At 49.5% G+C, this 26001-nt stretch overlaps 1 protein-coding gene across 2 annotated transcripts in view; it reads right to left on the minus strand.

Annotated features, from left to right (window-relative positions):
* GXYLT2 (glucoside xylosyltransferase 2) overlaps positions 1-26001 on the minus strand; it is a 100506-nt gene that overhangs the window by 20488 nt on the left and 54017 nt on the right. For both annotated transcript variants that reach the window (XM_051851472.3, XM_089305421.1), the window contains exons 4-5: positions 9804-10055; positions 8281-8404 (exon numbers count right to left, since the gene is read on the minus strand). In XM_051851472.3, coding sequence (XP_051707432.1) covers positions 8281-8404; positions 9804-10055 — 376 coding nt within the window. The remainder of the gene's footprint in view (positions 1-8280; positions 8405-9803; positions 10056-26001) is intronic.

Consider the following 26001-nt stretch of genomic DNA (forward strand, 5'->3'; position numbering starts at 1 on the left):
GACTTGAACCCAGGTACCCAGATATAGGACGCAGCACATCGAAGTGGCATCTTAACTGCTTAGCCAAATGCCCATCTCCAGGGAATGGTTTTAAAATTCCAAATCCCCCAAATCTCAAACCAGTGAAAATTATTTGAAAATACTTTTTTTAAAAAGATTTATTTATTTATTTGAAAGGCAGAGTTACAGAGAAGCAGAGGCAGAGAGATAGAGAGGAGTCTTCTATCCGCTGGTTCACTCCCCAGATGACTGCAATGGCCAGAGCTGCACCGATCAGAAGCCAGGACCCTGGAGCTTCTTCCAGGTCTCCCATGTGGGGGTGCAGGGGCCCAAGGACTTGGGCCATCTTCTACTGCTTTCCCAGGCCATAGCAGAGAGCTGGATCAGACATGGAGCAGCTGGGACTCAAATTGGCACCCATATGAGATGCTGGCACTGCAGTGGCTTTACCCATTATGCCACAGCGCCGGCCCTGGAGATACTTTTGCAGAGTTACACAGAGAAGGAGAGGCAGAGAGAGAGAGAGAGAGAGAGAGAGAGAGAGAGGTCTTTCATCCACTGGTTCACTCCCCAAATGGTCGCAATAGCTGGAGCTGTGCTGATCCGAAGCCAGGAGCCAGGAGCTTCTTCTGGGTTGGTTCCCCATTTGGGTGCAGGGGCCTAAGGACCTGGGCCATCCTCTACTGCCCTACTAGGCCATAGCAGAGAGCTGGATAGGAAGAGGAGCAGCCGGGACTAGAACCGGTGCCCACATGGGATGCTGGCGCTTCAGGCCAGGGTGCTAACCCGCTGCACCACAGCACTGGCCCTGAAGATACTTTTTTAAGCCAACCTATCTGGAGATTTTGGGTCTTTGCCATTTCTCTCTCAATTTATATAAAGAGGCCCACTTAAGTGATTAGGTATGAGTCTGAAATCCCTCCATGGGAACTTCAGGAGGCTACGCTTATTCTCAGAGCCTGCTAGCTACTTGCCAAGTGCTGTGTGCATTGATTGCTCCTTACATTTCTGATCATTTCACACTCTTGAGGTCTCTAAGAGTGTGCAATAGTTTCTGCCTGATCATTTTAACTTCATGGAAAATAGGCTGTTGCTCTGTATCGACAGAATGGAGGCCATCTGCACTATTTTTTTTTTTTTTTTTTTTGACAGGCAGAGCGGACAGTGAGAGAGAGAGAGAAAGGTCTTCCCTTGCTGCTGGTTCACCCTCCAATGGCCGCCATGGCCGGCGCACCGCTCTGATCCAAAAGCAGGAGCCAGGTGCTTCTCCTGGTCTCCCATGGGGTGCAGGGCCCAAGCACTTGGGCCATCCTCCACTGCACTCCCGGGCCATAGCAGAGAGCTGGCCTGGAAGAGGGGCAACCGGGATAGAATCTGGCACCCCAACCAGAACTAGAACCAGGTGTGCCAGCGCCGCTAGGCGGAGGATTAGCCTACTGAGCCAAGGCGCCGGCCGCCATCTGCACTATTAGCAGTTACTTTCTTTTTATTTCTGAAGCCTGAAGGAGGAACTCAGTGCAGGTTTCCCACATGGTGGCAGGGAACCAGTGATTTGAGCCATCACCTACTGCCTCCCAAGGTCTGCGTGAGGAGGAAGCTGGAGTAAGGAGCTTGCATTGGGAATTGAAGCCTGGTGCTCTGGCCTGGGCACAAGCACCTTATCCACTGGCTTAACCACTAGAACAAATGCCTGTGCTAGTCTCCTTTCTTTCTTTTTTCAAACATTCTATCCCAGACCTGAGCTTTCCCAGCATTCTCTTCTTCCTTCTCCAGATGCACCTTACCTCCAGGATAGGGCAATTACTTCTGCTGAGAAGACTTTCCTAGTCACACTACCTAGGGAAGCTCTTCTCTCCCTCCAGCTTGGATTCTTTCTTAACCTTGTCTTTTGAACCTGTGCCCATATGGGATGCTGTTGCTGCAGGCAGCAGCGGTGGCCCCATAACCTTGTCTTTTTAAATATATATATATATATATATAAAATGTATTTATTTGAAAGAGTGAGAGGGAGTGAGAGACAGAGAGATCTTTCATCTGCTAATTCACTCCCCTTTGGCTGCAGCCCAGCCTAAAGCCAGGAGAATGGAATTCCAACCAGGTCTCCCATGTTGGTGCCCAAGCACTTGGGCCATCTTCCACTGCTTTCCCAGATGCATGAGCAGGGAGCTGGATTGGAAGTGGAGCAGCCAGGATTGGCACCCAGATGGGATGCTGTTATCAAAGATGATGGCTTAACCTTCCGAACCACAATGTCAGCCCTGCAATGGTTTCTTTATCAGTCCCTGGTTTATTTCCTGTATCACAATCTGTGATTCTGAATGCCTAGCTATGATTCTTTGAGAGTCTACCTCTTCTAACGAAAGACAGGTTTTGTGGAAACAGGAGCTTTGTCTAACTCTTCAGAGGCTATATCCCCAGCACCCAGCCCAGTGGTTGGCAAACAGTAGGTGCTCAAAGATATTTGCTGCATGACTGCAATGAACCTCATGCCTTCCTCTGCCGCATGGATGCTGTTCTCTCCTCTGCCTTTCTTCCTGTCCTTTCTGTCCCACCTGCCTTTTCTGTCATTGTCCTTGCTATGGTCTCATTTCTTTCACCCCTTTACTCCATTCTTTGAATTCCATTCACTCAATCCGCAGACCCTCCCACTGAGAAGACAGCACAAGCTTCGCTCTGCAGGAGACACACACACAGACACCCTAATCCCCATTCTTTCCCGTGTGCTCTATTGTCAGGCTCTTACACTCGCCATACACGCTCTGAACTGAGTTGGGACCCGTTTCCCAGAACAGCCCCCCAGAGCAAACAACTGGGTCGGCCTGCCCACAACACAGTGCTCAGTCGCGTGTTGCTGGGGGTGCTTGGGGGCTGGAACTGTACAGTGCGGTCGCACACTCCAGGGCGGGGCTCCCATGATCCACAGCCAAATAAGGACAGACTCTCATGGGGCCACTGCTCACCTGACCCATGGGACCCTGAGCCCAGCTCCCTGTGGTTGTCACCAGCCCACCTGACTCCCTGGTATCGCACACGCAGCAAGACCCCCTCCGTCTATACCACAGGCCTTCCAGCTCCTCCCGCTGCCGCTCACTACTCTGGCTGGAAGCCCTGTGAGGTCACCTGTACTGGGCTGGCTTCATCTTCTTTTCCACTTCCCCAGAAACTGTCCCTGAAGAAGCAGACCTGCCACATGACCTTGCCAATCAAGGGTGGTCTCCCTAAGGGCACAGATTCATTTGGGGACTGGACCAGACTCTCTCTTTTTTAAAAGGCTTTATTTATTTGAAGGACATAATTACAAAGAGAGAAGGGGAGACAGAGATAGAAGTCTTCCATCCTCTGGTTCACTTCCCCAAATGGCTGCAACAGCCAAGGATAGGCCAGGTCGGAGCCAGGAGCCAGGAGTTTCTTCCAGGGAGGTAGGGGGGACATCTTCCACTGCTTTCCCAGGTACATTAGCAGGGAGCTGGATCAGAAGTGGAGCAGCTGGGACACACATTGGCACCTTTATGGGATGCTGACTTTGCAAGGGGGTGTCTTAACCTACTATGCCACAACACCAGCCCATTTGTTTTGTTTTTGTTTTTGTTTTTCTTAATCATTTGAATTAGGAAACTTGGGAAACCCATCATCATTGGTTGGGGACCGGTAAGGTTGTGTTGACTTGGGATTAGCAATCAGCCTGAGCCATGGGCAGAGAGAGGATGCTGAGACAGGATCAATCAGATAAGCATGGAGAGAGCCAAAGATGACAGAGACCCTGAAGCTGCCGAGGGAGGAAGAAGTCGCTCTGGTCCCTGGCAGCTCCCATCATGGAGACCAGGTGATCTGATCCCCGCAGTCAGGAGTCTGCCCCAGACTCTCACAGCATCTGCCCTCCCTTAGCTGGCCTGAGTCAGTGCTGTGCTCTGACACCTGATCGCATGGATCCAAACACATCTTCCCACGTGGAATTCTCCATTGCTTCTTGTCAGGCCCACCCCAGCCACAGACCTCTGCTCTCGACTCAAGCTCACCTGTTCAGAGGTGAGCTCGGTTTCCCACTCCTTGAAGAAGCTGCCTTTGGGCTCACCTGCCAGGAAATGTCCTTCCTGGGAGATGATCGACCTGCGAATTCCCCGTGGGCTTCAGCTGTCTCCTCTTGAGTCAGTTTATTACCCAGCGCTGCAACCACACACCCACCGGCATTTATTACCTAATTACAGCAAGAGTCTTAAAACATATTTCAACGAGACGTTCAGGCACATTGTTGAAAGCGGAGCTGTCGGCCACAGGAACTCTGACAACAATCACGCTGCAGACATGTGCCCGTGGTTTTATGTGCAAGACTTCACCCCTGGCAACCCAAGGCACCATAACAAAAACAGATTTATCTCCTGTGTTGCAGCCAATGTTATTTCCTTCTCTGCTTTGGTGGGACAAAGGTGACAAATCTTTTTTTTTTTTTTTCTTTCCAGCTATAGGTTGTTCTGGTTTAGAGAAAGTGCTCTCAATCGATAGAAATGAAGGAAAACCTTACAATGTGACGGGCATGAGTCGGATTGCAGTTTGAAGATCTCATGCTTAATGAAGTACCTCCGCGAAGCTTCTACACGGAAGGTTAAAGGCAGGTCACAGAAACACCAATCCAACACGCCCCGACGTAAAACCAGAGAACTCAGAGACTTACTCGAGTACCGCTGGGTACTGCTAGGCACCGGAATGGAGGACAAATTCCCAGTTATTTGATGATATCTTCCATGGCTCCAAAGTGCAAAGTGCAGAGCACAACTCAGTTATTTCAGCCCCGGTGAAAGACTGGTAGCTCTGATCCCGCAGCCCTGGGGTGTGTAATCTAATCAGGATCACGCCCTCAAATGGCCGGCCACAGGCTGGGAGGATTTCTGGGCGGGCAACTGTGGGAATGTTTTGAATTCCCCAGTTTGGGAAACTCGGTAGTGTTAGCCACCAAACAGAAAAAGAAAATGCAAAATATAAAGGAGAGAATTGGCAGAGCAGAAAGACGAGCCTCAGATCTCTTCCCAGTGTGCTAGGATCCTGCCCTCCCCTCTGCCTCCCATCTGAGAAGTTCCTCTGTGTCCCTTTTGGCTGGAATTGGGGTGTGCTGGGTTTGTAATCCCTGCCCTGATACACATAGCCATGTCGCAAATTCTTTAACTCTCTTGTCCTTGGTATTTTTTTAAAGTTGATATTTATTCAGGGTGGTGAGTGTTTTTAATTCAAGGAAAATTATTTAAAAGAGAGAGGGAGGAGAGGGGCCGTTGCTGTAGTGTAGCAGGTTAACACACTGGCCTGAAGCGCCGGCATCCCATAGAGGTGCTGGATTGAGTCCCCCCTGCTCCACTTCTGATCCAGGTCTTTGCTATGGCCTGGGAAAGCAGTAGAAGATGGCCCAAGTCCTTGGGCCCCTGCACCTGCCTGGGAGACCTGGAAAAAGCTCCTGGCTTCAGATCAGCGCAGCTCTGGCCATTGTGTCTAATTAGGGAGTGAACCAGCGGGTGGAAGACCTCTTTCTCTCTGCCTCTCCTCTCTCTGTGTAACTCTGACTTTCAAGTAAATAAATAAATCTTAAAAAGAGAGAGAGAGGTGAGAGATCTTCCATCCATGAGTTCGCTCCCCAAATGGCCACAACAGATGGAACTGAGCCAGGTTGAAGCCAGAAGCCAGAAACTCCATCCAGGTCTCCTACATCAGGGACAGGTTGCCCAAGTACATGGGCCGTCTTCCGCTGCCTTCCTGGACACATTAGCAGGGAGCTGGATCAGAAGCAGAGCAGCCAGCATCGCAAGCCATGGTTTAGCCCACTGTGCCAGAACACTGGTCCCTCCCTTGGTATCTTTATCCACAAAATGTGGATTATGGTCTCAGGGTCATTGTGAGGATTAAATTTTAAAAATGCCTAGATTTAGGAAGAACAGATGTCAGCCATGGTTCCCGAGCTCCATGCTCCCTGCCTGGTGGGCTGTCTTCTCCCCTGCGAATTTGGAATGGGACAACCAAGCTGGTCTTTTCTGTGTGGCTGCAGCTGCAGCATGAAACGTCAGGACTTCACTGTGAGGCCCTGGGAGCAGAGAAAGACAGTCGAAGGAGAGGAGAGAATAGCTTCCGTGGAGAAGGTGAGTCTCACCCGGAGTATCCCTCCCTGCTGCAGGTCGGGGGATGGGCCTGCCCTGCCCTCCTACCCTTGGTTTACATGAGACTTTCAGTCATTTGCTTATCACAAAAGTCTCCTTTGTGCTGCAATTAACTCCAGGGTTTTTTATTTGCAGTCAAGAGTCCTAAGCAAACACCTCTACCTCGAAACAAAAATGCAGGGTTGGCGCCATGGCATAGTGAGTAAAGTGCCAGCAATACCATGTGGGCGCTGGTTTGAGTCTCGGCTGCTCCACTTCTGATCCAGTTCTCTGCTGTAGCCTGGGAGGGCAGTGCAGGATGGCCCAAGTGCTTGGGCCCCTGCGCCCGTGTGGGAGACCCGGAAGAAGCTCCTGGCTCCTGGCTTCAGATCAGCACAGCTCCAGCCGTTGGGGCCAATTGGGGAGTGAACCAGCAAAGGGAAGATCTCTCTCTCTCTGCCTCTCTGTAACTCTGCCTTTCAAATTAATTAATTAATTAAAAAAAATACGAAATCTGCTTAAGAAGAAGGAAAAACTTTGCAGACTAAATTCCCTGTTACTGTCGGAGTGAAATGAATGGAAACATACCACGGCTGAGCAGCCTAGACATTCTCTTTGCCAAGTTAGTACTGGGAGTCTTTCCCAGAAACGCCATAACAACACGCCTTTCTTCTTTCTAGGATTGGTTCCTTTTTGAACTGAAAACAGGTTTTCTTAAATATTTTGGTTTTTATTTATTTAAGTGGCAGAGAGAGAGATCTTCTATCTCTGGTTCATTCCCCAAACGCTGGCAATGGCTAGGGTTGTGACAGAACAAAGTAACCGAGACTCCCCCTGGCTCTCCTACAGGGATGGCAGTGACCCAGGGACTTGAGTCATCACCTGCTGCTTCCCAGGAGGGCGTCAGTAGGAAGCGAGAATCGGAAGCAGGGGCAGGAGTCCAAACAGGTACCCTTGGCCACCCCAAGCAGTATCTTAACCACTGAGCCCAACACCGGCCCCATGAAACTAGATTCCAGTCCAGAATTTCGTTTTTCACAAAGGTATGGAGTAGGTGCTTCGAGCGTGCCATGAAATCACAGGAAGACATCTCAACTTCGGGATATTTAAAAACATAAGGAAGACCTACACGGAACAGAGCAGGGATGACTTAGAACCCTACAGACATTTTCAGAGGAGAAATCGCAGCTTGGATTTTTTTTTCTTTTTTCTTTTTTTTTTTTTTTTGCCAGGCAGAGTTAGACAGTGAGAGAGACAGAGAGAAAGGTCGTCCTTCCGTTGGTTCACCCCCCAAATGGCCACTAGGCCAGTGCAGCACCGATCCGAAGCCAGGAGCCAGGTGCTTCCTCCCGGTCTCCCATGCGGGTGCAGGGCCCAAGCACTTGGGCCATCCTCCACTGCCCTCCTGGGCCACAGCAGAGAGCTGGCCTGGAAGAGGAGCAACCGGGACAGAACCCGGCGCCCCGACCGAGACTAGAACCCAGTGTGCCAGTGCCACAGGCGGAGGATTAGCCAAGTGAGCCACGGCGCCGGCCCACAGCTTGGATTTTAATGACAGTAAATAAGGCTTCAGCAAGGAGGGGGAAAGAAGGACATTGTATTAGCTTTAGCGGTTAACATAAAAACATGGACCAAACACACTCTGCTGTCCTCCCTTCTCTGAGCCTTATAAGAAGAAATTCTTTTGCCCAAGATGAAAAAAGGGGGCGATGGCAGGGGGAGACTTGGGGATCTGAGTCCTTATTCTAGGCTCTTTGAACCCTGAACAAGCCAATCCCCCTAAGGACTCTGAGAACCAGTTCCTTTCAATGTGGCAATTGTTCAGGCTCTCGTGCCTTGATTGTAATCTTTCCACGGACTTTTGTGCCACACATCCATTTTGACTGCACTTCTCAGAAGAATGGCAACACTGAAAATGCCTTTTTCTAAAACTGGTGTCCGGTGTTGGAGGTTCCGACACTTGACCTTTTGTGTTGGGAACACAAGGGCCAGCCCCCGGCAGACACCCGGGGAGGGGGTGGTGGATGAAAGGGCGAACATGGCAGGAGAACACAGGGCGCTCTGTGCGGGAGCTGGCCCAGCCAGCAGCAAGCTGGGCCTGGAATGCGCTCTTTGTGGTGAGGTGGGTGTATTCCCACACGAGCGCCATGCACGTCAGAGAACCTACCTGGGTTGAAATAGAAAATGATATTTAACAAGTCCTGGTCTCCCCATGTGATGGCATTCTTGTATTTCTGGTACAGAGGGTACAACATGTCCCCCCACGCCAAGCCCGTGGGAATCACGCTGTTCTGGAAAAAGAGAAAAACGTTAGGACAGTTGAAGCAAAGCAGCCACGCACATGCTGTCTGCAAAGGGAACAGTGCCAAGGGACCGAATGGCCCTCCCTCTGCCAATTCAGGAGAGGCCCCACTATCCCCAGGGCACAGAGCAAGGCCAAATCAGGGCTTTGATTGTTGCGTTTTGCCAGATGTCCTCAAGGATACAAGATGGGCCACAGACTGGTAGCTGGGCCTGGGGCTTCCACCCTGAAAACCACACCTGAAAGCAGGCCTCTTTCTTAGGCCTACTCCTTGTCTACGAAGAGTGGGAACAAAAAAATGCAGGTAACACAATTAAAGTATGTTAAAGAAAAATACCTTCCCTTGTCTTGAAATATTTATTTCCTTTCAAGAGAAAATCAGCATGCTCACAGACTAAATATTCCAACAGCATGCAAAGACAGAAAATAACATATTCAAAGTAATTTCCCTCCATCCACCTCCAAAGCCCATACCCACTTGCTCTAAGAAGCCCCCACAGTGATCAGTGGTCAGTCTCAGATATTCTTCTGGAACCTTCTAAGGACAGGTGATTACACTCTACATCTCATGACCTGCTTGCCAATTGGCTTTTTTTCTCAATATTTCTTAGTGATTTTATCATCTCCCTCATATATCAATCTATGATTTTTTTAATAGGACAGTAGTTTTTTTTTTTTCTTTGACAGATAGAGTTAGACAGTGAGAGAGAGACACAGAGAGAAAGGCCTTCATTCTGTTGGTTCACCCCCCAAATGGCCGCTACGGCTGGCGCACCAGCCCAAAGCCAGGAGCCAGGTGCTTCCACCTGGTTTCCCATGTGGGTGCACTTGGGCCATCCTCCACTGTCCTCCCAGGCCATAGTAGAGAGCTGGACTGGAAGAGGAGCAGCTGGGACTAGAATCCGGCACCCATAAGGGATGCCGGCGCTACAGGCAGAAGATTAGCCAAGTGAGCCATGGCGCCAGCCCCAGGACAGTAGTATTTTTGACCACTTCTCTACGGATGGTCACTGAGAGTCCTTCCAGTTCTGGGCTAGGATAAAAGAGGAGTCGGTGAACATTGTTGAACAAATAGCTCTGTGTGCTTATGTAACTATATCCCTAGGGAAATCCCCAGACATTCTGCATGGCCTTGAATCTGCAGAGTTCAAAAACAACAGAATTCCAAAATGGAACATAGTATTCCTGAACGGCCACTCTGCAGAAGCCTCAAATTCCACCGCCATCTGGGCTTTTCCTGGACAAATACTCCAGAACTTTCCAAATATTTCTCTGTGGCTCTTTCCATCCCCACCTACAGGCCACTGTGTTTACAACACCAGCACCAAGACTCTAGGAAAAGTCAAACTCCCAATCTTTAAGGAAGGAATTTCACAACACTTTGTTACCTTGAACTGGGTGCTTCTTATCCGGGTCAAATTCATTAACATGACTCCCGAGTTCACGCCCGCAGAGCCATAGAAAGGGTGCCGGGCGAAGCGGCTGTACCAGCCAATCTTTGGGATCTCATGCTCGGGGGCCATGGCTGCCAGCTGAGTGGAGTTAAACTTCCTCAGAAGCTTCCAGATGTCATCAACGGGCCTTAGGAAGAGGACGTCTGTGTCCACGTAGAGAAGAGAATCCACATCCTTTAAAATCACCTTTGTGTGGGGGCCAAGGGGAGTAGGGGGAACAAAACAACACAGAAGCAGGTCAGAAACATGGAAATGGCCTGATAAGGCAAATAATGCCAGCAATTTTCATTGATCAGTGTTGAATTCTAGAAAGTGACCACCCTTAGCTACCCTTCCTCCCTTCCCCTTGGACCTGAGGGATGCAGGTGCAGAATCAGAATTAAAATGGAGTGAGTGTGGCTAATTGCAGATCTCTTGCTTCTGTACATATTAGCTTTGCTTGCTAATGGCTAAGGGTATATCTTGTGAAACTATGTTGGCCCAAATTCCCAGGAACTAGGTTGACCAAAATGTCTCCTTCACTGTTGTCTTACCACCATATCTTGGATCTGCTATTGGGTTTGTTATTGTTAACTGTTATCTTACAACCATATTCTGGTTTTTCTTTTTATTGAACAATACCAGAGGCCCGGTTCGAAATTGTGAGCCCTAGTGTACAGAATACTATAAAAAGCTGTGTAACCCGCTGTTGGGGGCCGCACTCTGGTAAGGAGTATTGGTCCCGGTCGGTGGCCGGTCCGATCAGTTACTTTGCCTCTCATTTGCTTTCCATTTTCAATAAAATTCATTTGTGCCTGTTACTGTTTGTTTGTGTGTGTTTTTTTTTTGTTTGTTTGTTTTTGTTTTGACAGGCAGAGTGGACAGTGAGAGAGAGACAGAGAGAAAGGTCTTCCTTTGCCATTGGTTCACCGTGCTGATCCAAAGCCAGGAGCTTCTCCTGGTCTCCCATGTGGGTGCAGGGCCCAAGAACTTGGGCCATCCTCCACTGCACTCCCGGGCCACAGCAAAGACCTGGACTGGAAGAGGAACAACCGGGACAAAATCCGGTGCCCCAACTGGGACTAGAATCCGGGGTGCCGGTGCCACAGGCGGAGGATTAGCCTATTGAGCCGCGGCGCCAGCCCTGTTACTGGTTTTTGTAACATTCTATATTTTAGCTGACAAGGGGATGCAACACAGCTCAAGGAGTAGGGAATCAGAAGCCAAATCTGGGACAGGTGTTGTGGTGCTGCTGATTAAGCCACAACTTGGGATGCCTGCATTCCATACTGCTTGCTGCTACAAGTCCTGACTTCTTTTCTTCCAATCCGGCTTCCTGCTAATGCACCTGTGAAGGTAGTGGATGATGGCTCAAGTCCTTGGGTCCTTGCTATCCTGTTGGAGACCCACATGGTGGATGGAGTTCCTGGCTCTTGGTTTCAGACTGGCCCAGGCCTGGTTGTTGTGACCATTTGGGGAATGAGCCAACAGATGGAAGATTCTCTCTCACTCTCTCTTTTCTCTCTCCCTCTGCCTTTGAGATAAATAAATATTTAAAAATGTTAAGAATAGGCAGGCGCCGCGGCTCACTAGGCTAATCCTCTGCCTTGCGGCGCCGGCACACCGGGTTCTAGTCCTGGTCTGGGCACTGGATTCTGTCCCGGTTGCCCCTCTTCCAGGCCAGCTCTCTGCTGTGGCCAGGGAGTGCAGTGGAGGATGGCCCAAGTGCTTGGGCCCTACACCCCATGGGAGACCAGAAGTACCTGGCTCCTGCCATTGGATCAGTGCGGTGCGCCGGCCGCGGCAGCCATTGGAGGGTGAACCAACGGCAAAGGAAGACCTTTCTCTCTGTCTCTCTCTCTCACTGTCCACTCTGCCTGTCAAAAAAAATTTTTTTTATTTATTTCAAAGTCAGAGCTACAGAGAGGCAGAAGCAGAGAGGTCTTCCATCCGATGGTTCACTCCCCAGATGGGTCCAACGGCTGCAGCTGCGCTGATCCGAAGCCAGGAGTCAGGAGCTTCTTTCAGGTCTCTCATGCAGGTGCAGGGGCCCAAGCACTTGGGCTATTTTCCACTGCTTTCCCAGGCCATAGCAGAGAGCTGGATTGGAAGTGGAGCAGCCAGGTCTCAAACCGGTGCCCACATGGAATGCTGGCACTGCAGGTGGCAGCTTTACCCACTACGCCACAGCACTAGCCCCAGAAATAAAACTTTTAAAGAGCTAAAAACATCAGCCAGTTGCTATGGCCCTTGCTCCTTCTTCTTCCATCCTCCAAATTAAGTCACCTATCTCCCTTATTTTTACCTTGTAAGAGCCAGTTCTGGCATTTCAAAGCCTGAAGCAGACAACCTCTACACCAGGTCCTGCCCAGCTCTGAGGGTTGGTCCTGTCTGTCCCTGGATCCATGCTGATGGGTATGACACTCCATCTTTTGAAATTATCTTTTTAGTCAGAATTTGGACTTGGGAATAAGCAAAGCAAGTCACTGGCCGCTTTGGGTAGAGAACAGGGATTGGCAGACTTCTCCCTCTCAAGAGCCAGAGAGTAAATATTTTGGGCTCTGTTGCAACTGCTCAAGTCTGCTGCTGGAGCATGCTAGCATGCCTGGACAAGCCTAAACAAATGGGAGAGGCTGCGAGCCAATGAAACTTCACTTAGGGACACTGACATTTGAGATGACACAAAAAAATCTTTGTGGGCTTTTTTTCAGCCATTCGAAAGGTAAAGGCCATTCTTACTCACTGGCTGTGGTCTGCTGATCATTCAAGCCAGCCACCTTAGGTAAACAAGCTCTCAGGTGCTAACTGCTGAGCAGATCAGAGCTTTGCCCTGGAGCTACAGGCATCAAAGCCTTAGCTAGGACTAGTGCCACTCGCCTTGATCTGCCTTTGTCCCCCAGGCTGAGTCTTCCTGGATTTCAGGGCCCAGCCTCTTCCCAACACCACAGCAATACTTCTTGTGGATCGAATGCTTGTGTCCCTGCAACCCCCAAATTCCTATACAGAAGCCTTCGCCCCTAAGGTGATGGCATTTGGAGATGGGGGAATAATCAGGTTAGGTTGAGGTCAGGAGGGCGGAGCCCTCCCTTTGGAGATAGTGTGAGGAGTCAGATGGGTTAATAGATAGTCAGGGTGGTCCCAATGGAATTTGGAATATAAAATATTTGTTACCTTCCCCAAAATCTTATCTTTAGTAAGAACAAACAGGCTGCCCTCCTTCCTTTGGAATCTCCAAATTTACCATGAGAATAGTAAGGAAGCTCCTCCTGAGCCCACAGCTTATTGTGAAAACAAGTTATCAACTCTACCCTTAGCAGGCCAGACAGGATGGAGAATTGTAAATCAGGTTTTTTGATGGTTTTTGTCCCCGCCTGGTAACTGAATGCCAATCTAATTGTCAAGTTTGCACTTAAAGTTAGTACTGCCACCATCCCCTTTGGGTTTTCCTCTCTTGGAAGCCCCCGTCCCGCGCTGCTCTGGCTGGAGGTCTTTGATTCTAACAAATACTCTGAAATCCCTTTGCTGTCCGCTTGGACATTCTTCTTCCATGTGAGACAAAGAACCGAGGTAACAAGAATTTCTCTGCCACCCTTTAAGAATAGAGTCCTTGCAAGTTGGGACACCAACACAGAGTGTCTTCTGTTTGCCTCTGCCGAGCGAGGACACAACAGGGAGGAAGCAGTCTGCAAGCCACCAAGAGACATTCATCCAACCTGGCTGGCATGCTGATCTCAGCCCTGCAGCCTCCAGAGTGGAAGGAACATACACATCTGTGGTTTAAGCAATTGTGGTTAAGCAGTCTATTGTACTTTTTATTTTTTCCATTTGAGAGGCAGAGAGCCAGACAGAGGAAGCTCCCACTTGCTATTTCATTACCTAAATGCCCACACATGGGCAGAGCTGGGCTGCAGCTGAAGCCAGAAGCTGGGGACACAAGCCAGGTATCCCTCCCACGTGATGGGCAGAAACCTGATGAGTCATCACCACCGCCTCCCAGGGTCTGCACTGGCAGGAAGTCAGAGTCAGGAGCCAGAGTTGGGAGTCAAACCTGTTATATATTAATGTTAGCCGTCGTAAAACACACCGGACACCGGAGTAAGGGAAAGGGTTTATTGGGGAACACCCTACAGACCGGAGTGAAGGGGCAGCGAAGGAAAAAGAGAGAAAGAGAATATAAGAGAGAAACAGAGAGGAGAGGAGCTAGCAAGGAGAGAAGATAGAGCAGAGAAGAAGAGAGAGGAGAACTAAGAGAGAAGAACCAAGAGAGCACGTGTTCAGGAACAGGCCCTTTTAAAACTTTGCCTGAGGGCGGGCAGGGGAGCAGGGGCAGTGAATCCCATTAGGATGGGGGTGGAGCCTGGCTCAGGTAGCTGGGCCATGCGGCCACCAGGCTAAAACCACACCAGTTTCCTAACAAAACCCAGGAACTGCAAATATGAGACATGGGTCTCTTAGCCATTCAACACCCATTTCTGCTGCATTCTATTACTGGAACCCAAGCACACTGAGACAACACTCCATTGGGATCCCCAGCATTTAACACTGAGCAGGGGTCAGATGTGACACAGGTATCCCAGGGATTTCAGACTACAGCAGTTTCAGTGCCTACATGAATAGCCACAGGATTTACCTTTCTCTCCCCATCAACTAGAGGAATGGATTTTATAAACCAGGAAAACCAAACTGAAAACAGTGATCTTCTACTGCTCATAAAGATTATATTGGGGTCAGCAGTGTGGGGCAGGGGGGTTAAGCTGCCACCTGAGATGCCCACATCCCACATTGGAGCATTACTCCTCTTCTGATCCAGCTCCCTGCTAGTGCACCTGGGAAGCAGCAGATGATGGCCCAAGTACATGGGCTCCTGCCACCCATGTGGGGGACTCAGCTGGAGTTCCTGGCTCCTGGCTTCAGCCTGGCCCTGTTCTGGCTGTTACGGCCATTTGGGGAGTGGACCAACAGATGGGAGATCTCTACTCTTTTTCTTCTCTCTCCCCCTTTCAAATAAATAAATAATCTTTATATCCATCTTCATAATTTGAAGACCCTAAGTTAAGAATTAGGATGGAGTCTATAAATACACAAACCATTTTTAAAAATCTACCCATTCTCCTTATTGTTTCTTTTTTTTTTAAAGATTTATTTTATTTATTTGAAAGACAGAGTTACAGAGAGAGGTAGACACAGAGAGAGAGGTCTTCCATCTGCTGGTTCACTCCCCAGATGGCCACAATGGCCAGAGCTGCACTGATCTGAAGCCAGGAGCCAGGAGCCTCCTCTGGGTCTCCAACGTGGGTGCAGGGGCCCAAGGACTTGGGTCAACTTCCACTGCTTTCCTAGGCCACAGCAGAGAGCTGGATCAGAAGAGGAGCAGCTGGGACCAGAACCACCACCCATATGGGATGCTGGCACCTCTCCATATTGTTTCTTATTTTGCCATGGAAAATAAAAACTTGGTCACTGATAACAGGTCTCCTTCCTCTCTTCCTCCCTCCCTCTCTCTCTCTTCCTTTCTTCCTTCCTCCCATCCCCCCTTCCTCTCATTTCTTTCTCTCAATTCCTTCCCCTCCCTCCCTCCCTTCCTTCTCTCTTCCCTTTTTTCTTCCTTCCTTCCCCCTTTCCTTTGCCCCTCCCTCCATTCCTTCCTTTTTCCCTCTCTCTCCTCCCTCCCTCCCTGCCCCCTTCTTTCTTTGTTCCCTTCCTTCTCCAGAGTACTAGCAGGAGGAGCAGACTCTGAGTACTAGGGCACTTCCAAAAGAAACCCACCAATGTGGTCCCCCATGAAGCATCTCACGCATCTCAGCGCAGATGGCAGGTGGCACTCAGGAGTCTGCAGTCTGGACTCCCTGAGTTCGAGTCAGGCACTCACGCTGGGACTTCCCACAAGCTGTCCGGTTCCTATTTGGGAAACGCGGGAAGGCCAGACTGCCACCCCACACTCCCTGAGTGGACGGAGCTGGTGCACAGCCAGCTGTAACCGACCGCATCAACACACACAGCACTTCAGAACATGCGCTGGCCGGCCGGGAAAGACTTCTAGGCCATCACAGTCAAGCGGAAAAGGAAGGAAGCTTTTGAACTTTTCGAATATCAGAATCCACTTACTACCTAGGCAGAAAACACGGACACAGGCCTTTGAAAAAAAAAAACCGATTTCAGAAAGATCACTCTTTCTATGACGTCACGTCTCCAGGGGCTGATTCCGCAGCAGTGATGGCTGGGGTTCACTGGAGAGGCTGCTGGTTGGCCACAGTATTACTGGAAGAGGAATATTTACCACCAGGATACAAACCTCGCCCTTCTAGGTCCCTAAGGGAATTAGCACTAGAAAGAGCCTCAGAGTCAGTGAGACTGGCAGCTCCCTGGGTTGTGAAGCAGCGGGGGTCCTGATCCTGCCCCACTCACTGCAGCATCCTGGGCGACCACCTCCACCTCCACAGCTCTGCTGGGCAGCCCCAGCCAAGTCAGCCACGGCCCCAGGCTGCAGGCAGCGCCCTCTGCAGGGAGCCTCGCCGCTCACCTTCAAGTTCCTTCTGCTCCAGTCCTGTTCTGACCTTGACAGTACAGCTTGGTGTGCCTGGCGCGGTGTGCCCGGCACGTACCCGAGGCAGACTAAGGAATTCAACAGCTGAACTGCCACAGAACCCCTGAAATATGACATACGCTTGAAGACTGATGGTAGAACAGGGTCTGCGGGATGAGGAGTTCTGTAAACAACGGATGTGTGCAAGGAACCACCCTGACACCTGCTGCGTGCAATGTCCTCCCTTCTTGTGCGGGCATCCACACCTCTCCGCGGACAGGACCACGAGGTCTCCCACTGCATCATTCCGTTTCCTGACCTGGCCTGGCAACTGCCAAGATGCCCTAAAAACCCCCAGGGGGTGGAAAAGAGACCAAAGGGCAAGGGAAGGAGAAAGTAAATACAAGGACGCCACTGAGACGCAGATAGGACTGAGCTGCAGAGAGGAAGCCCCTGGAAAGTGCTGCTAGCCACCAGCAGGAGGAGGGCAGCTTGTGAGGGTGGGTTCCCTTATCAGAGCACCAGTTCTAGTCCCTGTGGCTCTGCTCTCCATCCAGCTCCAGCTCCCTGCTAATGCACCTGGGAGGCTGTGGGTGATGGTCCGAATGCTTGGCCACCCGCCCCTGGGCACCTTCTAGAAAGACCTGAATGGAGTTCCCAGCTTCTGGTTTTTGCTTGGCCCAGCCCTGGCTGTCGCAGCCAGGTCTCTCTCCCTTCTCTCTGTCACTGTGCCTTTCTTTCTTTCTTTCTCTCTTAAGACTTATTTATTTATTTATTTGAAAGTCAGTAACACACACACACACACAGAGAGAGAGAGAGAGAGAGAGAGGGAGAGGGAGAGAGAGAATCTTCCATCCGCTGGTTCATTCCCCAATTGTCCGCAACAGCCAGAGCTGCCCCAATCCAAAGCCAGGAGCCAGGAGCTTCCTCTGTGTCTCCCACACCAGTGCAGGGACCCAAGCACTTGGACCATCTTCTACTGCTTTCCCAGGCCATAGCAGAGAGCTGGATTGGAAATGGAGCAGCCAGGACTTGAAATGGTGCCCATATGGGATGCCGGCACTGCAGGTGATGGCTGTTACCCACTATGCCACAGTGCTGGCCCCCTCACTGTGCCTTTCAAATAAATAAAATAAATCTTAAAAAAAAATAATGAGTGTTAAAGCAGGAGGTGGATGGGGCCAGCATAGTGGGTAAAGCTGCCACCTGCAGTACCGGCATCCCATATGGTTGCTGATTCGAGTCCTGGATGCTCCACTTCTAATCCAGCTCTCTGCTATGGCCTGGGAAAGCAGTAGAAGATGGCCCAAGTCCTTGGGCCCCTGCACCTGTGTGGGAGACCCCGAGGAAGCTCCTGCTCCTGAATTCAGATCGGCACAGTTCCAGCCATTGTGGCCATCTGGGGCATGAACCAGTGGATGCAAGACCTCTCTCTCTCTCTCTCTCTCTCCCTCTCTCTCTCTCTCTGCCTCAACTTCTCTGTGTAACTCTGACTTTCAAATAAATAAATAAATCTAAAAAAAAAAAAAAAAAAGAGGAATGAAATCAACAGCACGGAGATCCCAGCACTCCCCCGGTGCATTGCAGCACACTTCACAAAAGCCAAGATACGGAGTCATGTCCATTGACGGGTGAATAAAGAAATGTGGCATGCCTAGGTAAGTGTTCAGCCACAAAGAAAGACCAGAATGCTGGCATGTGCAGCAAAGTGGATGAAACCAGAGATCATTATCTTGCGAAATAAGTCAGATAAGGAAGACAAACAGCACATGTTCACTCTGCATATGCAGAAGCTGAGAAAAGTTTATTAGAACTAGAGACTGGGAAGGAGCACAGGCAGGGGGAGGTGGGATAATGGGAACCAAAACGGAGTTCTAGTGTTTCACAGCACAAGGGGGTGACTGTGTTTCCCAGGGATCTACTGTACATTTTATGAACAGCTACAAAAAAGGAGCTGGTGGGTTCCAAACGTAAAAACAAGATAAGGAGACAAGCCTGCTAACAGTATGATTTGGTCAGTATTCGTGGTATACATTTATTGAAATACCACATTGTACCCCATAATAGGTACAACTGTTGTCGTTCAAAAACATTTTAAATGTCTGAGATGGAAATGCTGGCTAATCTGATTTGATCATCACACACGGAATGCATGTATTGAATTATCACACAGCGCAATTCAAATAATTTTAGAGGTGCACATTGTGGTGCAATGGGTTCAGCCACCACTGGGGACACCAGCGACCCACATGGGAGTGGCAGTTCCAGTCCTGGCCCTCTGCTCCCAGTTCAGCTCCCTGCTAATTATGCCCCTGGGAGGCAGCAGATGATGATCTAAGTTCTTGGGTTCCTGTCACCCACGTGGGAGACCCACACAGTTTTGGCTCCTGGCTGCAGCCTGGTGCAGCCCTGGCTGTTGCAGGCATTTTGGAAAGTGGACCAGCAGATGAAAGATCTCTCTCTCTCTTTCTCTGTTTCTCTCTTTCTGCTTTACAAATAAAAATAAATGAATCTCTAAATAATTTTTTTTGGAAGTAACAAAGACTAGGGTCTGGAGATGTGGCACAGCAGGTTAACGCCCTGGCCTGAAGCGCTGGCATCCCCTATGGGTGCCGGTTCGAGACCCAGCTGCTCCATTTCCGAACCAGCTCTCTACTGGCCCAAGTCCTTGGGCCCCTGCACCCTCATGGGAGACCTGGAAGAAGCTCCTGGCTCCTGGCTTCGGATCGGCACAGCTCCGGCTGTTGCTGCCAATTGGGGAGTGAAACATCCCCAATGGAAGACCTCTCTCTCTCTCTCTCTCTCTCTCTCTCTGCCTCTCCTCTCTCTTTTTAACTCTGACTTTCAAATAAAGAAATAAATCTTTTAAAAAACAAAGAAACATATCTTTAAAAAAAAAAAAGAAGTAACAAAGCCTACCACTAAAAAAAGGTAATAGCCGAACACTTCAATGTAAATAATAATCTAGTCAAATAATTAGGTAAATAAGGATTTATTTATTTTATTTGAAAGGCAGAATGGGGAGGGGGGGGAGATCTTCCATCCACTTACTCAGTCTCCAAATGACCACAATGGCTGGAGTTGGACCAGACCCAGGCCCACATGAATGGCAGAGGCCAAAGCACCTGGGTTATCTACCACTGTCTTCCCAGCTGGATCAGAAGTGGAGCAGCCAAGATTCTAACTGGTGCTCATATCGAATGCCAGTATCCCAGGTGGTAACTTAACCCAGGGCACCACAACGCTGGCCCCAATAATTAGATAAATAAAATGCTATTTTGACTGAACAGTTCACTTGTACAGCACTTACATACTAGGTACTATTCAATGAGGTTTCCAATATTAACTCATTCATCCTCTCAAGCACCTAAATGAGGTAGTCCTATTATTATCCCCATTTTATAGATGAGGAAATTGGAATACAGAGAAGTTAAGTAATTTGCCCAAGGTCACACAGCTATTCTAAATATTCACATAGTGATGTTTTTTTGGGTCAACTCATTAACATAAAGTAATAATAGTGCCTCTTACTTAGAGCCCATTGTGGGCATCTCTCTCTCTCTCTCTCTCTCTCACACACACACACACACACTGTTGCTGGTGCCTCCCCTCTGCAGGGGTGGTATTCTTACCCTAGTTTAACAGATGGGCCTAGGTGGCTTGCTGAGGGTCACTACCAGAACATGGCAACACCTGGATGAAACCACGGGTCTCTGACACCAAAGCCCCAGTTCTTTCTGCTCTATCACAGTGATACTCACCTCCCACAGAGCCCAGGAGCACCTGTTCACTGTGCAAACAAACAGCGTGGTCAGTGTTGAGCAGTTTTTTTTTTTTTTTTTAAGATTTTTTTCATTTATAAGAAAGGAAAAATGACAGAGAGAGAGAGAGAGAGAGAGAGAGAGAGAGATCTTCTATCTGCTGATTCACTCTTCAGATGGCTGCAACAGCCAGGGCTGGGCCAGGTCAAAGCTAGGAGTCTGGAACTCCATCCATGTCTCCCATGTGGGCGGCAGAGACCCAAGTACTTGGGTCGTCATCCGTTGCCTTTCTAGGCGCATTAGCAGGAAGCTGGATCGGAAGCTGAGCAGCTCGGATTGGAACACTCAACATGGGATGCCAGCGTCACATGTGCCCCGCTGTGCCACAGTGCTGGCCCCCGAGCAGTTCTTAAACTTCAATGTACACAATCCTCCCCTAAGAAGCTGAAGTTGGTCTGCAATGCAGGTTCTCACGCGCTGGCTCCAGATTCTGAATGATTAGGTCCGAGCGGGCTGCAGGAGTCCGCAGGCTTGTCTTGAACATTCTTGTGGTGAGAATGTCTTAGGCTTACAGGAAGAGCTGCAGAGAAAGCCTACAGCATTCTTACAGACTCTCCACCTAGCATCAAGAGCAAGAACCTAGCCCTGCTACAACGAAGGGACAGGACTTATGTGGGTGTCACCAGTGTTCTTGCCAATCTCCTTTTCCTTTTTTTTATTTTTTTTTATTTTTATTTTTTGACAGGCAGAGTGGACAGTGAGAGAGAGAGACAGAGAGAAAGGTCTTCCTTTGCCGTTGGTTCACCCTCCAATGGCCGCCAAGGCCGGCGCACAGCGCTGATCCGATGGCAGGAGCCAGGTGCTTCTCCTGGTCTCCCATGGGGTGCAGGGCCCAAGTACTTGGGCCATCCTCCACTGCACTCCCTGGCCACAGCAGAGAGCTGGCCTGGAAGAGGGGCAACCGGGACAGAATCCGGCGCCCCGACCGGGACTAGAACCCGGTGTGCCGGCGCCACTAGGCGGAGGATTAGCCTAGTGAGCCACTGGCGCCGGCCCCTTTTCCTTTTTTTTTTTTTTAAAGCTTTATTTATGATTTATTTGAAAGGAAGAATCTGCTGATTCATGCCCCAAATGGCCACAATGGCCAAGGCAGGAGCCAGGAGCTCCATCCTGGTATTTCACAAGAGTGGCAGGGACTCGAGCTCTTGGCCCGTTAATCTATTTCTTTCCCATGTGCATTAGCAGGGAGTTGTTCTGGAAGCAGAGCAGCCAGGACTTAAACCGCTGCTCGGATACGGGATGTCAATGTCGCAAGCAGTGTCTCTGCAGACAGCTGGTCAGCTACCTTGCACCAATGGCCTCGCTTCAGAGTCTGCTGTCTTCTCCCAAGCAGCCAGGGAGACGTGCACCACAGCAGGGCCCGGCCCTTCTCCACATGACACACGTGACGCTCACAGGCCCTGCGCTTGGTCACCTCAGCCTCTACCGCTTGGTGGAGGTGCTGTCGGACAAAGGCAGTTTTCCTCCTGGAACATGGGCTACTTCCCCCTTTGTAAGTACTAAATATTTTAGAGGAGAAACTTTGAAACCATGCAAATATCCCGTTCCTGTAGCATCCCCAGGTAGAGTTTACCTGCAGCAATTGTCAGCACGATATTCTAGGGGTAGCATTCTATTTCTCTCATTCTTCTTCCCCATAATCATTGGAATTCTTTGGTAAGGAAGAGATGTCATTTCTCCCCACATTTATTTATTATAACAGGCAGCTTCAAAAAGTTAATGGAAAATACACACTATGAATAAAGCAGGCACAGATCTCAAAAATGTTTTCTAGCAAAACAAACCTATCTTTTAGGTTTTTTTTAAGATTTTATTTATTTATTTGACAGGTAGAATGACAAACAGTGAGAGAGAGAGACAGAGAGAAAGGTCTTCCTTCCATTGGTTCACTCCCCAAATGGCCGCAACAGCTGGAGGTATGCCAATCCAAAGCCAGGAGCCAGGTACTTCTTCCTGGCCTCCCATGCGGGTGCAGAGGCCCAAGGACTTGGACCAGCTTCTACTGCTTTCCCAGGCCACAGCAGAGAGCTGGACTGGAAGAGGAGCAACCAGGACTAGAACCGGCGCCCATATGGGATGCTGGCGCCGCAGGCAGAGGATTAACCTAGTGCACAACGACGCCAGATCCCTTCTTTTTTTTTTTAAAAAAAAGATTGATTTATTTATTTGAAAGTCAGAGTTACAAAAAGAGAGAGAGGGAGGTCTTCCATCCACTGGTTCACTACCCAAGTGGCTGCAATGGCAGGGACTGGGCCAGGCCGAAACCAGGAGCCAGGAACTTCATCCAGGGCTTCCATGGGAGTGCAGGGGCCCAAGCACTCAGGCCATCTTTTACTGCTTTCCCAGGTGTGTTAGCAGGTAGCTGGATTGGAAGCGGAGCAGCCCATATGGGATGCGAGCGCTGCAGATGGTGGCTTAACCCACTGCACCACAGCGCCAGCCCCTTACCTTTTAAGTTCAACCAATTTTCCAAGTGGCTCTGGTTCTTTTTATTGTAGGATGGAATTCAGAAATCAGTATCTGCGTGCAGGTGTGTTCATTGTTCTTGGGGTGTCACTGCTTTTAGCTTCTCTCAGTGGATAGAATTAGGAAACACAAACATACATAGATGTCTACACACCCATGTATGCATACATATTGATAATTTTTGCTATCTCTATTTATGTGGGTAAATGCACAGTGTCTTTGGATGACACCAACAGACCCTTCTGGCTGGCATGGGATCCATGATTTGGAAGGAAAGACAGCAAGTGAATGCAAAGGGCCCTGAACGCTAGACTCAGAGGCTTGAAATCAATCCTGCAAGGGCACAGGAACTCTGAACCCTGCTGGCGAGCCCAGCACACAAACACCAGAACCCCAGGAGTGGCGCGTAGTCGGGAAGGGCCGTGGGTGGCAGGGGATGAGCAAACAGGCCACTACAATAGCCCTTTTCTCTGTCAGCCCCGCAATGTTTGTGTTTGTATTAATGTAAATGCACCCAGACACAGGATACCTGGTCAGAATAGGGGTTGTGCCTGCAAGGCTGAGTAATCCCAGGGCACCTGCGCATGAACAGATCATTCTGCCTTTTTCTCTCTCGACTGTGTCATTAAAAAAAATTGTCCAAATGCCGCACTACAAAAGTTAGCTCATACTACTGCATTATAAAAATGTTGGAACAATTCAGCAGTCCACAGAGTAAGAAGTTCAAGGTGCTCTCGGCCTGCCTCTGTCCCAGCAGTTGCTCTGGCTCAAGCCCCACGCCCTCTTCCTCTCCTCCTTCTCCAACACTAACAGGTCGGTGATTATCACCAGAGATTGCCCCTTCGCATTTATCTGTATGTGGGACGGCCAGGAAGTCAGATCTGAACTCGTGTCATCATCTCCCTCCCACCACTCTCTAAGCTCGTTCATAAGTCTCAACACAACCTGAAGTGACTTCATAATCTCCTTCTTGTCCTCCCCCCGCCCAGAGCAGGAAATTTGCATATCTACTTCAGTCACATCTCTGGGACCATTGTTGTTCAATAAATGTTGGATGCCCTAAGTGCTTTCATATGGATACCACCATATACATGTATGTGTACATACATGTATTCTTGGGTTTTAAAAAATACCAGCGGAATCACACTGTGTGCACGTTCCGACTGTCCCTTCCCTCTGCTGTGTGCTCTTGAGCATCGCTCTGATCCTGCTGAGACAGTTTAAGGGGTGGGAATCACAGAAATGTGGACGCTGTCCTTCCTATGCGATGTCTTCTTTCCTGTTTTCACTTTTCAACCTAAACAGTGGAAATCCGAACAAAAATACACATTCTTTATGAGTGGCGTTTCACCACTGTTTTGCTTGTTTCATTCAACTATTAGCTTAGCATGGCGTGGCACAGGAGAAAAAGCACTTCAGTCTCTATTTTCGCTTCTATTGTGCCCCCTTGTGGAATCCCATATAACATACATATTCATTTTTCTGGTGTTGTAACAAAGAGCAGGGGTACCAAGGTCACGGCCATGTTCACACATGCTTCTGAGAATGATGGGGACCCTTCTCATCAGTTCAGTCTTTGCAAACAAGATTCACATTTGCCTGGGAGTTGGACACATCAGAAATGGCTTTGTTCAGCACAGTTCTAAAGTTCTGGCTCATCAAACTGGTGTTTGGTCTTTGATTTCATCATCCTGCGGTGTGGCCAACTGTTAGGTCTGCGCACAGGACGTCTACCACAAGCCTTGCGCAACTGAAGGTCTCTGGTTTCGCTGGCATGTTCTAAGATCACGGCTCAGATCTTCCATCTGCTTCCCAGCACCCTTTCGGCTTGCTTCCTCTGCTTATCAGGTGTTGCAATCTCAGCCGCTCAGCACATACTCTTTCCCTGTTGGCTGTGGACAACCCGTTAGCCATGGTGACTGTCACCTGAAGCAGAGTCTGGTTTCTTAGTCGGAGGGAACCTCCCTAGAGGCTGTTCTCTGCCAGAGTTAGGGAAGCAAAACCACTGGGTCATGAGCGACTGTAGCTCTTTTTTTTTTTTTTAAGATTTATTTTTATTTATCTGAAAGAATCACAGAGAGAGGTAGAGACAGAGAAAGAGGTCTTCCATCCGCTGGTTCACTCCCCAGATGGCCACAACGGTCGGAGCTGCGCCAATCCGAAGCCAGGAGCCTCCTCCAGGTCTCCCACATGGGTGCAGGGACCCAAGGACTTGGGCCATCCTCCACTGCTTTCCCAGGACACAGCAGAGAGATGGATCAGAGAGGAGCAGCTGGGACTAGAACCGGTGCCGATATGGGATGCCGGCTCTTCGGGCCAGGGCTTTAACCCCCTGGGCCACAGCACCAGCCCCCAACTGTAGCTCTTAAAGAATTAAAATTAGGGGCCAGTGCTTTGTGTAGCGGGTTAAAGCCTCTGCCTGCAGTGCCTGCATCCCATATGGGCGCCCGTTCAAGTCCCAGCTGCTCCACTTCCAATCCAGCTCTCTGCTATGGCCTGGGAAAGCAGTAGAAGATGGCCCAGGTCCTTGGGTTCCTGCACCCACATGGAAGACCCAAAAGAAGCTCCTGGCTCCTGGCTTCAGATCAGCACAGCTCCGGCCATTGAGGCCACCTGGGGAGTGAACCAGCAGATGGAAGACCTTTCTCTCTCCCTGCCTCTCTGTAACTCTTCCAAATAAATAAATAAATATTTAAAAAATAAAAAATTAAAATTAAAGCGTATCAATTAAACATTAAAGCATAGGGGCCGGCGCTGTGGCACAGTAGGTTAATCTTCTGCCTGCGGTGCCGGCATCCCATATGGGCACTGGGGTTCTAGTCCTGGCTGCTGCACATCCAATCCAGCTCTCTGCTATGGCCTGGGAAAGCAGCAGAGGATGGTCCAAATCCTTGGGCTCCTGCACCTGCATGGGAGACCCAGAAGAAGCTCCTAGCTTCAGATCAGCTCAGCTTCGGCTGTTGCGGCCAATTGGGGAGTGAATCAGCAGATGGAAGACCTCTCTCTCTGTCTCTACCTCTCTCTGTAACTCTGTCTTTCAAATAAATAAAATAATTCTTTAAAAAAAAAAGATAGCAGGATAGAGAAAACTAAAGCAGAGAGGAGAACAATTATTCACAGGGCAGCCTGGTCACATACTGATCATTTTGAGCAAACACATGTTCTATTTATTTTTATTGTATTGTATTTAAAAGAGAGAGAGAGAGAGAGAGAGAGAAAGAGAAAGAGAGAGAGAGAGAGAGAGAGAGAGAGAGAGAGAGAATGCCCACCTGCTGGTTCACTTCCAAATGCCAGCAATGGCCAGGGCTGGCCAGGCTGAAGCCAGGGCTCACTCCAGGCCTCC

Source organism: Oryctolagus cuniculus, chromosome 10 (assembly GCF_051225735.1).
Source record: "Oryctolagus cuniculus isolate XC-2025 breed Fujian yellow rabbit chromosome 10, ASM5122573v1, whole genome shotgun sequence".
NCBI lineage: Eukaryota > Metazoa > Chordata > Mammalia > Lagomorpha > Leporidae > Oryctolagus > Oryctolagus cuniculus.